The sequence below is a fragment of the Aythya marila genome (genome assembly GCF_965140915.1).
Source record: "Aythya marila genome assembly, chromosome: 25".
Classification (NCBI taxonomy): Eukaryota; Metazoa; Chordata; class Aves; order Anseriformes; family Anatidae; genus Aythya; species Aythya marila.
The window spans coordinates 4,717,409-4,729,915 of record NC_139066.1 but is presented as its reverse complement, the minus strand read 5'-3'; the positions used below and the strand labels follow the sequence as shown (position 1 = coordinate 4,729,915).

Here is a 12,507-nt window from a genome sequence, read left to right as displayed (position 1 = left end):
CCATCCCTTTGATCCTGGCCAACAGGGACCATTCTGCCATTTTTATTTGGAATTTTTATTTAAACGCAGCACTTGTCAGAGATGGGCAGAATCCTGTCCTACGCGTTACCCTACGCTTACATCTCTTTTCATTAAGGGCCTGATTAGTCCTACAGTTCTTCCATCTACAAAACAGGCAACCGGCAAATTAATTTAACATTTTAAGAAACAAATCCTAATAACATTTAGCATAAACCGCCACTGGTGCAGACCTTTGATCTGCTTCTGTTTGTCCATGGCTTTGTAAGTGACCCAATCCAGGCTCGTGATTTACGAGCATACCAGCGAAACCAGCTCCTGGCTGCAAATAACACAACACGACACAGCTGAAATACAAATCAAGAAGGCTTACCGAAGCAGCAGCTCTTTTGGAAGTTTTTTGTTGATCACAGCTTCGTCATTGTTTGAGAACATCTGTAAACAAAAACAAGTCAACAATTTAGCCATATATTTTCATTAAGGAAACAAAACCTACTTCACTCTAGGGAAGAAACTGCTGGTTAACGAGGCCATTTCCAGAGACATCTGGCCCAATAAATTCCCCAAAGGTAAACTTTGCGCTCAACTCCTCAAACCCCTGGATTAGACCATAGCTAATATTACATCCCACGTGGTTTTTAAATGGCCCCAAAACGCTGTGCGGATTGGCAGATTAAGTATAAAAGAGAGTTTTATTTATTTATTGATATGAATGGTAACTGGGGGGTACTTGTGAGCTGGCACTGCCTACAGGAACACATCAGGGACTGCTCGTTCCAGTCCTCCAGCCGTGCCACAGCCCCCTGAAGGCAAACTTTCACGTGTGGTTCAGAGCAGCCACATAAGCATATGGGGAACGGGTCAGAGAGAAGGGAACAACTGAGCAGCTCTAAATCCATCAAACAGAGGCTGAGGACATCAGTGCAGCACGGCTGGTTTCTGCAGCCCGAAAGGAAGCCAAGGGCTGATGAAGAAGAGCCTAACGAGGCTGTATTAGAGCTCGCACAGCTCTCAGGAGCCCCGGGGAGAAGCGCAAACAGAATTTCTTGCAGTCCCAAAGCACAGCTTAAAGGGAAGTGTGATCATTGGTGCTGTGATGGGAAGAGAGGAGACTCTGGGAAAGAACTGTGTTCTCCAAGGCCCTGAACCCAGAGCTTCGTTGTACCCCATAAGCTATTTCATGCAAACTTGCAGCAAACTGGCCAGCAATGGGATGGGACCCTCTGACCAGCTAAAGCAGCTCACGAGCTGTAAGAGCACGAGAAACTTCTTTCTCAAGGAGTCATACAAAAAAAAATAAAATACACCTGCCAAGCCTCATGTGTTTCTTAAGGCATACCGACATGTATTTAAAAGACTTTGTATAGTCTTGCCATGGTGAAAAACAAACAAACAGAAAGCCTCCACACGCTCCTGCCTGTGGGAGGAATGATTAGAGCGCCCTGCGAGTGGCACAGCAGCAGCGCCTCGCTCCGCTTGGAGGCGTGCCTCCATCCCCAGCACTGACAGCAACCGAGAAGGAGCTTTAATATTCATAAAGGTTCCCTTCAGCCTCCTGGAGGGCTAAGGGGTGCTCCTCCTGAGCCACACACCCGGTACAAACTGCTGCTGGACTCTGGGCTGAGCAGGCTGCTTGCCACCAGCCCAGGCAGCGCTCCCGATCAGTCGGGCTGCAGGCACACGACGCAGGCAAAACCAGCCCGGGCCAGGTCACTTAAGTGGCAGAGGATCAGATTAAGAGTTAAAAAAGGAAAGTAAGGGCTTAGTGGCTTATGGGGCTGTGTGTGAGGCCCCGATGGGAGGCAGCAGCCGCCCAGCAGAGCCCAGTGCAAGGAGCCGACGTGCTGCCACGATGCCTTCGAGCACGGTCAGTGACAGCCCAGTGGCTACCCCAGAATGATTCCACCACTACAGGCACACAAAAACACCCTTGGAGCCAGAGGGAAACTCGAAAGCTGCTCCAAGCCACAGTTTGCTTTTTCTTTTTTGATTATCTGAAGCGCGCTGCTGCAGCAGGCCGTGAACTCTCAGCGTTCCCCCCCCCAAACATCACGCAGCCGAGAGGTGTCGTCCTCCCCCGCAGACGCTTTGAGAGCTTCCCACCAGCAGATATCACAAGTTAACAAGCCCTAAATGGCCCACCAGGCAGCTTCTCAGCCCCCTTTTGCAGATAACCAGGAGGGAAGCGCTGCCGCACCAGGCCAGGCTCCACAGTGCTGAGCCCTGGGATCCCATCGTCATTCGGGGGCTTGCTCGATCAGCTGGGGAACAGAGGGAATTCTGGAGAAAACACGACTGAAAGAGCAAGGCAGAGGAATGATTCATGGGAAAACGAGTGTGATTTTTCTACCCCCAGTTACGAGAACAATAGTAAATAGGCCTATCTGTCCTCTCCTTCCCATTATTGTCCAGGCCAAGTCTGACATCCGAGCCAGCGCCCTCCGTCACAAAAAACAGGGGGGGAGACATTCAAGGAGCAGATGCGATCGGGGTCGGACGCTTCCAAGAAGGAACCGGAGTGGAGGAGCACAGGAAGCCTGAAAACAGAGCCCAGCAGCAAGGCCTCAAGGGCACGGGCAGCACAGTTTGGGCTCAATTCCCATTTCAAGGCAGTTGCCATGCCCATCCTTAATCAAAATCATCCACCAGGGATGGATGAATGCAGACAGCTTCTTGTTTTTTTTTTTTTACTCCTCCTCTGTGGGGAGGACAGAGACGAGGATGGGCTGGGACTGTGGGGCCAGCTCGGTGCACCCAGGGACCGAGCTGCACAAGAAGCAAGAGAGCCTGAAAATGTTAGAGCCTATTCCAGGCTTCCAGGCCTCTGGAGCTATTCCTAGAGACAAATCTTCCCCTCGCCGTCCTTTAACGCCAGGTGTTACTCAGTGGAATAAGTTCTTCTTGACAGGATATGGAAAAATACACGCTTCTCACCTAAATTTGGCAGGCTGCACGTACCACAAAGCTCAGCTGCCCAGAGCTTTTCCTCTCTGGGCAGTCCCCACAGCGACGACGTCCGTGGGCCTGGCAGGTCAGGAAGTTCTTGCCTTTGGTAGAACATAACCCAAAGATTTATTTTCACAAGGTTTCAGTCACTGCCTCAGTGTCTGAAGCTTGAGCAATGTCTTTTCTAGCTAGAACAGGGGGGGCAGATCCAGAACAAACGCCGTGGAAGCGTGCACTAGGCTTTAAGATTGGTATTAAAGTAGTATAGGTTGTTGTAGCCTGCTGCAAGGGTAAGGGAAATACGTCCTGCCAAAATGCCAGAGCTGGACAAAATTCAGAATGGAGAGTGCTGCAAATCCCAGTTATTTCATATCATTTCCTCTTGGGATCTTCAGAGCCACGTCCGCACCCGCAGAGTTTTCCAGGGCTGATGTCTGCGGGCAGATTCACACAGAGACACGCCACAGCCCTGCGGGTATTTGGTGCACACACGTCTCAGCATCCTCCAAGTGGAAGCGCTTCCCCCTTCCAACAGGGGCTCAAAAAGGAGAATGAACAAAATCCATTTCAGTGCTTGGCAGCACCTCCACCAGCCCAAAGAAATGATGAAACCGGGAGATTTAATCCTGGAGTCAATCCTTTATCGAGCAAGCCAATTAAGATGTTAATGCGCTGCTTACATTTACTGGGCAATAAAAGGGGAATTACAAGCAGGTGGCTCAGCTGAGAGCAGGCTGGAGCAGGCAGGGCCGAGGTGCACCCCGGGTGCCTGCACGCCACGGGGGCAGGGAGCCAGCAGCGAGGTCAAAACCATTCCCCATCCAGCCTCCAGTCCTTCACACGGACTCACCAGGTGCCCCCGAATTCAATTACCTTTTCCTGCTCTCTCACACAGCAATTAGACGCCCCGGAGATGAGGATGCAGAGGTCAGGAAGCTGCTGCGATGCGTCTGGGGGCTCTGCTGGGCCTCCCTCCGGGGCGCTGCCACCCAGCAGCACTCAGACCACACGAGCTTGCGAGCACAGAAAGGACAAAAGCGTCCAAAAAACACCCATATCACCTCCCGTTGAAATCCCTCAAGCACCCACTGCAGGGCACGGCAGCCCCAACTGGGTCACAGTGCTCGACATCAACACAGGAGCAAGGTGAGAGCCCCTGGCAGCCGGGCGTGCGGCGATGACAGCGTGTAATTACCGGTGGCCCTGCACGAGAGACACCCAGGTATGCCCCGTGCTCGGCACGCACACAGAGAAGGACGTGAGCAAGAGCTGACGCAAGCCCCAAGTGAAGCAACTCGAAGCAGGCACGGATTATTCGAGCTGGAAGACAAAGCAGGACGTGGTGACATCCCTGCAGCCACCCGTTCGGCCCCTGAGCAGCCCGGCTCTGCTTCGCTCCAGGAGCAGTAGGAGCGCAGGACTCAGCCCCCTGCCGTGCTCAGAGCCACTGTTCCTCTTCTCCCCATAACACACGGCGTGTTGTACTGGCCAGAGTGATCCTAGAAGCTGGCAGAGCCAACAGCTCCTCCCAGGCAGCCCCCACTCTGCCGTATTTCAGATGTTCCCACCTGGAAAAAAGACGCTGCACTAAGGGAGGAGGCTCCAGCACCAGGCTGCTTCAGTCTGCAAGAGCGAGGACAAGCTCCTCCGCCGACAGCGTGCTTCCTGCTCGCTTTGAGGGCTTTAAGCCTCTGCCCATCGAACTTTTGAGCTCCTGCCCCCCAGACCCACAGAAAGCCCCCAGCACCGGGCTGCCCCCTGCCCACAGGGGGGCCTGGAGGAGGCATGGGGCCGGCAGGGGTGCTGCTGTTCTCCTGGGAAGGGCTGGGCATGCCCACGAGGAACCAAAGCTTTGGCTTTCCCTTTTTTTGCAATCGGAAAAAGACACTTGAGAAGTTTCTAACGGAGTTGCTTCAGCATTTACAGTTTACTGGACGCGAGTGAGGAATATTCAGCTGGAGAACACAAAGCGCGTTTCATTTTCCTTCGCTCTAACTATTCCAAGCATCTCCCTGTAAGCATCTCTGAACTGGCTGCCTGCATTTTTAGCGAACAACAGCAAACCCGCCTGACACACCAAAAAAAGACCTACTGCCGCTGTTCTAGTGGCGAGGACTACTTTTTTCCCCCCAGAAAAGTGCAGATTAGACACGAAGAGATGCCCGGCTGCCTTGCCTGGCGCTGACCACCACCAGCATTTCCCCAGCGCTTCGTTCCAGGGACGTTTTTGCCCACGGAGGAGGTGAGGAGCAAAAAGGAGGGACCTCTGGAAGGCCAGGACCTACCTGGGCACACACGGCTGACAGCCAAGCACAGCAGGAATCCTGCCTCCTCGGCAAACCCCAGGGAATTCACTGACACAAGCCAGCGTTGGCCACCAGGGCTCCTTCGCTCTCAGCCTGACCCTTGGCAGGACTCCTTCCCGCACCGTGAGGGACACCGACGAGGTGGGATGCTCCATCCCCTCCGCGTGCTCTCAAAGAAATCATTTTTAATCAAAACAACCCCCCCAAGCCCTAAATTCAGAGGCATCTGTGCCGAGCCCAGCCGGCACCTGAGCGCCCGGCGCCAGCCTGGAGGCGGACTTTGGACTCAAACATTTTGCTTCTAAAGCTCAGGGGGGGAAAAAAGGGAGGCCGGTTATCGGGAGCTTCACGGAATTCAGTGCTCTGAGGGGCAGCAGAAGCACTCGGATATGGGACTGGGGGATTTTTGCCCAATGTTCACACCAGCCCACAACACGGGGTGTGCCTGCGAGCCCCAAAATCCTGACCGGCTCAGGGAGCACCCGCAGACGGCAGCAGGATCAGGTCGGTGCGGACAGACACACGGACACACAGACAAACAAACCCCTGGGCCCTGTGACCTCCAGGTGCTCAGCAGGAAATTAAAGCTATAAATATTCCCGAAAGCCAGCACAAACACCGCCGGCATCGGGTTCTCAGGAAGCGTTTCGTGTCTCGATACGGAGCAAACGCGGCAGAACGGACACGATCTGAATCAGATCCCCCCAAACTTGCGTAAATACCCTTTTTTAAACGCTGTGATTACAGAACTGGTGTAGGACAACCTCTTCGGAGCAGCCTTACAAAGAAAGGAGGAAGGTGGCTGGGGCTGAAGGCTTCGCTGCTGCTTGGACCCGGAGCTCAGCACCCCCGGTCCACCCGCACCCACTGGCCAGACCCTCCACGGCCGCTCGCAAGCGCAGGAAATAAAGTGATTAAAACCAAGGCGGAAACCAGACTGCAATTATTAGGGGATAAATAATGCGTTCTGGAAATTGTTTTTAAGCTAGGAAAGGTGGGGAATCAACAGTTGCCTCCGTAAGTGAGGGATTACAAAGGCAGCTGGCGCGCTCTGCCAGCTGACATCCCTCCCCAGGCTGTGCAGAGATGTTTCTGAGATCACCCCTCAGAGCTGCCAGGGAGCTTTCTGCTGCTCCGAGAGGAAAGAACCGAAACCTCTGTGCAAATTCATGCCAGTTTAAACGCTGGTGAGCCCTGGGAGGTACCACTGCTGTCTGCCAGGGGCCACACGGAGATGAAGGAGCCCAGGAGAGCCACCGAAAGGCAGCAGGAGGCACGTCAAACCCAGCACATCCCCTGCACCCTAAGGTAGTAAAAGAAAAAAAAAAGCTGAGCGTAAAAACCAAGACGTGGAATCCATTCTGCGTCTGCTTTGCAGGAAGAGCTCAGCAAAGCTCCAAAGGGACTCCTTACGACCGCTGCCAGCACAACCAACACCTCGCCTCTGGTTCTGCTCTTCTGAAAAACGAAATCCAGCGCTGCTACAGGGCTGAAACACCTGCAGCATCATCAGCACGCCTGGAGTAACCTCCAGTCCCCTTTCCCAGCACGAGGCTCAGGGGAAGCAGAGGCTGGGGCGGGCTGAGCCTTGCCAAAGGCACCGAGAACTCATCGCGTGGCCGAGAACCGCCGTGAGGCGACGGCCGCGGCTCCTCGGCACGCGCCGCAGAGGCTGTGCGCACACCCGCGTCCACACCGGGGGAATTTTGCTGCCAGCCCGCGGTTCCACAGCCAGTTTTATTTCATCCCATCCAGCCTAATCGGTGCGAAGCCTCCGAGGAAAATGGCTGGCTGCCGAACAAAGGCGCTGCCGCCCCGAGCTCCGGCACCGGCACCGCCGCCGCGCCGGGGCAGCTCCCGCGGCACCGCCAGCGCCCGCCTGGCTCCGGCCACGGCCGTGACTAAGCAGCACCGGGAAGAAACGAGGCAGAGCCCGGCCGGTGAAGGCTGATTACGGGCTTAATCTCCCTAAAAATAGCTCGACGTGCAGTTTGCTCGGCGCACACCGCTGGAGAGCTTCGTCCTCCTCGGTGCGTTAGGGGAGCTGGGCAGTGAGGAGCGGATGGGGCACGGAGAGCGCAGCCTGGCCGGCACCTGCACCCAGGAACGGGTGCATTAAAATAATGAATAGCCTTTTTTTTTCTTGAATTGGCAGTGCTGGGAGCACGAGAGCGATGAAAGAATCGGTGAAGCCTGACAGAAACCCACCCCAGAGCTGCCTGCTCTGCTGCGCAGCCCCGGCACAGCAGCAGAGCGGCTGGCGAGGGCGCTGCACCCGGAGGGCAAAGCCCCAAATCAGGTAACGCAGCACAGGTGACAACCTGGGGGACATTTGGGGCAAGAAATCCTATTTCAGAGGACGTAGCATGTGCTAAACCCTGTGGTTGTACAGCTACAGGCTGCTGCCAGGTACCAGGAGGGCGCATCCACGCGCTTTTTGCTCGTTTGGGTCATTCTCCAGCCCCAGCCCCGGCTCCAGGACGGCTTCCCACAAACAAAGCAGCCCACGACTGCACCCAAAAGCTCTCGGGGTTTCGGTGCAGGGCTGGAAGGCACCACCCGGAGCCCCCCGGGGGCATCCCAGAGGCAGAGGCTCGTGGTTCATCGTCCTTGTCCCTCCCAGGAGTTGTCTCACACCCAAGAGCTGCAGAGGTCAAAGGCGGCTGGCATCTCATTTTAAATAGGTGGCAAAAAACAGCAAGAGGCAAAAATACCCCGTACGCCGTCATCAGATGTGGTTCTGGGCGTCACTTTTTTTTTTCCAAGCTCCATTAAAAACCTCAGCATCCTACAAGTGGTCAGCTGGGTATTTTACGACCTATTACATAGATTTGATTTAAAACGATGCTACTTTCTCACACACACCCTCGAAAGCTTTAAATATAGATGGCTGACCATAAAAAAAAACAAACATCCAAGAGCAACAAAGGAGGGTATAAATACGACAAAGACTTCCTGGCTGTGCAGGGACGTAGCCATGGCCGTGAACCACGCCATAAGACAGCCAGGATCCCTGTTTATTTTTTCCTTTGGCCACTTCAGCAGCTTCTTTTAGCAGGTCAGCAGCCTGCTAGAAATACCTTCCGAATGGATTTTTCTTTCAGAGCCACGCGTGAATATCCCAGGCTCCAAGCGAGCCCTCCAGCTCCCCGTGGATGTACCCAAGCTCGGCCTGACTCGAACACCGATTTGATAAACAAATTTGCTCAGCCAGCGCCCTGCCTGCTCCGTGTTTGTGGCCAGGAGCTCGTTGAGTGCTGGCTTTGTCACCTCCGAGATGGGGACAGACCCGACACGAGCGCTCAGACGGAGCCAAGGACGGTGCCGGGGTGCAGAAGGAGGGCAGGGGGTGCCCCCGATGGCCCCGCAGCCCGGCTGGATGGGGCCCGACGCCACCGCCTTGGCTCTCGGCTCGGGGTGACTCAGGCGGAACCCACGGGGAGGGAACCTGGCAGCCAAAATAGTAATTACCTGCCCTGTGCAGGCCCCAATTAACAGCGGCGCCCGCGACGAAGCGAGGCAAAGCCCCGCACGCCGGCCAGTCCTGCTCCTGATGGGCACGGTGCGGGTCAACACCTCTCCTGGGGGGGCCCCAGGGGCTTCCCGATGGCCCCAGAGCACACGAAGACCCCCAAAATGAGGCTGTGCCCCCCACAAACGAGGCCGGGACCCCTCACCTGCAGACCAGACCTGGGTCCGGTGCTCCTCACTGCCCCGGTGTCAGCGCACAGCTGGGGAGGAAAGGCAGGAGGGGGCATTTCTGCCTCTTTTCTGCCAAAAACTCAACGCTTCCACTCCTGCCCGAGCTGCCAGTGGCTCCTGGCAGAGGAAGCAGCAGGAGGAGGATATGGGGACACGGGGACACAGCGGGCAGCAGCCCCCACGCCGCCTCTCGCGGGTGGCGCAGGCTGAGGCCAGGCTCACCTAATCCCCCTCCCAGAGCTGCTGCTCCGCCTAATTACGGCCTGGCCGCGCTAATTACAGCAGGGACAACGTGCTGCTGGCCAGCACAGGGCCGAGACGGGCAGGGAGCTCGAATCCTGCCCCCACTTCACCGAAGGATGCAAGGTTCCCAAAACGCCTTCCCCGTCACCAGCCCCTTTTGTGGTCGTGGCCGTTCCCGAACACAGCTTGGGGAGCACAGGGGAGAATTTCTGAGCAGCCGGGACCCCCCCCACAGCCCCCTCCTCAAACCCCATGCTCCTGCCTGATCCCACAGCCTGCCCCGAGGGTTTTGAGCTCCACCAACCCGCCTTTGGGTGCCAAAGCCCTGGGCTGGAGCACGGGGCTCAGCCGCAGGTGAGCGGTCGCCGTTTCCCTCTCCTCATCTCAGCTTCCACACAACTTTGCAGACAGGAACAATTTCTCAGGCTTCTGCCCCAAAAAGTCCCCGTCTCCAGGAGCGCTGGCTTAAAACAGAAAGCGAGCCATAAGGTAACACCGAAATAAAACAACAAAACAGGGACGGGGAGTGAACGGGAGCCTGGAAAAACCCGGGCATCAGCTCTGCACCCCCCAAAAACACAGCTCTGTGCTCGGGCACCCCGCCAGGTACCTGCCGAAACCAAACGGGGCCGATGCGAGCGTCCCCCCCAGCAGGGATTCCTCTTCTTTTCTGCCATAAAAGCGGGAGGCAAAGAGTTACCCGCTGCCCTGCCCGGGTCCCTGTGTTTACACAACCTCGTGGGCTTGAAATAACAAAGCCCTGACCCAGCGCAGGAGCAGCCCTGCACCGGGAACAAAGGCGGCCCCAAAAAGGAGCTGCCTCGCGCCGCCGAAACAGGGAAAAGGGAAATTAATTGGAAATTGGGAAAGGGAATTGGGGGTAACCGAGCTTCTGGGGCTCGGGTTTGGGGCATTCCCTGGTCCCGTTCTGCTCCCAGCTCACCTCATCCCACCCAGGAGATGACCCAGGAACGAGGCAGGTTGTTGGGGGGGGGGGTGAGTGGGAGCTGCCTGGCATTCAGCACCCGAAACCCCAAGAGAAAAACGCTCCAAAAACACGGAATCGATGCACTTGGCCTGCAACGGGGTTTGCCCACCCCTCAGCCACATCCCCGGTGTTTATTCCTGATTTTCCTCCGCCCCACCAAGAGCCCAAATCGGCTCCTGCTAACGGGAGGTTTGGGTGTCTAAAAATCAAGGATCCCTCCATGCTTAGGGTGCTGGCAGCCCCCCAGGGAGCCCCGTTTTGTAGGGAGCATCGCCCCCAACCACGCGCAGGTCCCCCCCGTGCTGAGCAGCTTTCGGCTTTAGGGAACCGAGCGACCCCAAAAAGCCCTCCCCAAAAAGCTGCGCCCTAAGCCAAGGGCACAGGGATGAATGGGGGGTGTGGGGGGGGGCTCATTTGGGACAGGCTCCTGTGGGGCTGGGCAGGAGGGGAGCAGAGCAGAAATCTCCCCCCCCCCCAAGAAGACGACCTCCAGAAGCGCAGCCCCTGCCCCCTCACCCTAATTTTTTGGGAATTTTTTTGGGGTGAAATCCTCACCCAGGCCACTCGGGAGCGGATTTGGGAACCCGGCAGGGGCAGCTCAGGCCCCCGTTCCCCATCCTGGGGGGGTCCCCCCAGCCTCCCCCCGGCACACCGGGCGTTACCGGGGGCTGGAGGCTGAGCCCCCCCCCTCGGGCAGAGCCTCCCCAGAGGCCTCCACCCCAAGAACCTCCCCCCCCCCCCCGAGCACCGGGTCCCGTCTCGGCTTGTCTGGCTGTGGCCACGGCCCCTTCAAAAAACAAACCCGTTTTTGAGGGAATAAACCAGCATTTGGCTTTTCAGGCCTAAAGGTGGAAAAACCACGAGCTCGAGGCTGGGGGCTCGCAGGGGGGGGGGGGGGGGGCAGGGGAGGGGGTCGGGGCTGCACCAAACCCCACAGCCCAAACGCGGGGCCTCGTCCATGGAGGGGGGGGGGGGGCACGGAACAAAAAACCCAAAAAACCCCACGAGGGGGGTCTCGGAGGGGGGGAGGGGGGGGCAGGCTCAATTCACCCCCTGAGCCGGTACCGGAGCGCCGCTTTCCAGCTGACCACTAAGCGGGTAGGGGGGGCACAGAACCCCCCCGAGCCATAAAACCCACCGCCCCCAAACCACGACCCCCCCAAATCCTCCCCCAACACCCGCACAGCCCCAGGGAGGGGTTTGGGGGGGGTTTGGGGGGGGCAGAGCCCGGCCTGGCCGCGGACAAAGGGCCCGGAGGCCGCACAGGGCCCGGGGCTCCCAAGCGCCCCCCCCCGCGCCGCTCAGGGACCCGGGAACGACAAAATCACCCCCCAGGGACCCCCCCCCAAATCCTACCCCCCCCCAAAACCTCACCCTCCCCGTCCTCCCCCCTCCCCTTTCCCCTTTCCCTCCCCACCCCCCCCCATTACCCTCAGCCCCCCCCTCCCGGTGACCGATGGGTGTGGGGGGGGGGGGGGCCACAGGACACCGCCCCCCCCCCCCTCAATGCCCCCCCCCATCCAGTGCCCCCCCCCCCCCCGAGGCCTCACCTCGAAGCGGCTCCGGGTGACCCCGTTCATCTCCCGCCGCATGGCGGGGCCGGGGGCTTGAAGGGGGGGGGGGGGGCGAGGGGAGGATGGTACCGGGAGGGAGGGGGGGTCACGGGGGGGGGGGGTCCCGGTGCCTCGCGGCCTCCGCCCGCCGCGGCGCCTCCTCCGGCCAACTTCGACCCAAAACAAAAACACCACCTGCCAGCAACGCGCCCGCTCATTGGTCGCCGAGGAGCGGCGGGGGGGGGGGGGGCACGCTGCGGCGGGGACGCCCCGGGAGGGGAACGGATCCGCGCCCCCCCCCCCCCCCCCCCCCCCCCCCCCCCCCACGCTTCTCCCCCAAAATCTCCCCTCCCTCCCCCTCCCCGCGCCCACCTACCCCGCAGGCCGCCGCGCCCATTTCGCCGCCGCCCCGGGGATTTTCGGGGGGCTTCGGGCCCCCCCCTCCCTTCCTCCGGTACCGGGGGGGGGTCCCTCGGGGCGCCCCCTGCCCCCCCTCCCCCCCCCCTAAACCGGGGCCGCCCCGAGGGGGCTGCGGGGGGGGCTGCGAGGGGGGCGCGGCCCCCGCCCCGCCACTCCCTTCCGGGTGAGGCAGCGCCGGCCAATCGGTAATCGCGCCGCGGTGACGTCATTACCGCGGGAAAATCCCGCGTGGCCGCCGCCGAGCGCCCCGAGCCGAGGCCGCTGGGGGAGAGGGGAGCGATCAAGGGGGGCCCGGCCGGAGCCCCACGAGCAAAAGAGCCCCAAAAAAACG

At 58.7% G+C, this 12,507-nt stretch overlaps 1 protein-coding gene across 5 annotated transcripts in view; it reads right to left on the bottom strand.

The window, feature by feature from the left end:
• FBXL20 (F-box and leucine rich repeat protein 20) overlaps positions 1 to 12,278 on the bottom strand; it is a 32,731-nt gene extending 20,453 nt beyond the window's left edge. For 2 of the 5 annotated variants that reach the window (XM_082779192.1, XM_082779196.1), the window contains exons 1-2: positions 11,754 to 11,830; positions 392 to 453 (exon numbers count right to left, since the gene is read on the bottom strand). In XM_082779192.1, coding sequence (XP_082635318.1) covers positions 392 to 453; positions 11,754 to 11,795 — 104 coding nt within the window. In that variant the 5' untranslated portion in view covers positions 11,796 to 11,830. Of the gene's footprint in view, positions 1 to 391; positions 454 to 5,249; positions 5,389 to 9,825; positions 9,904 to 11,753; positions 11,831 to 12,132 lie in introns of those variants that run through there. The other 3 variants (XM_082779193.1, XM_082779195.1, XM_082779194.1) reach the window with 3 other exon arrangements.
• Between the last annotated feature and the right edge of the window lie 229 nt (positions 12,279 to 12,507).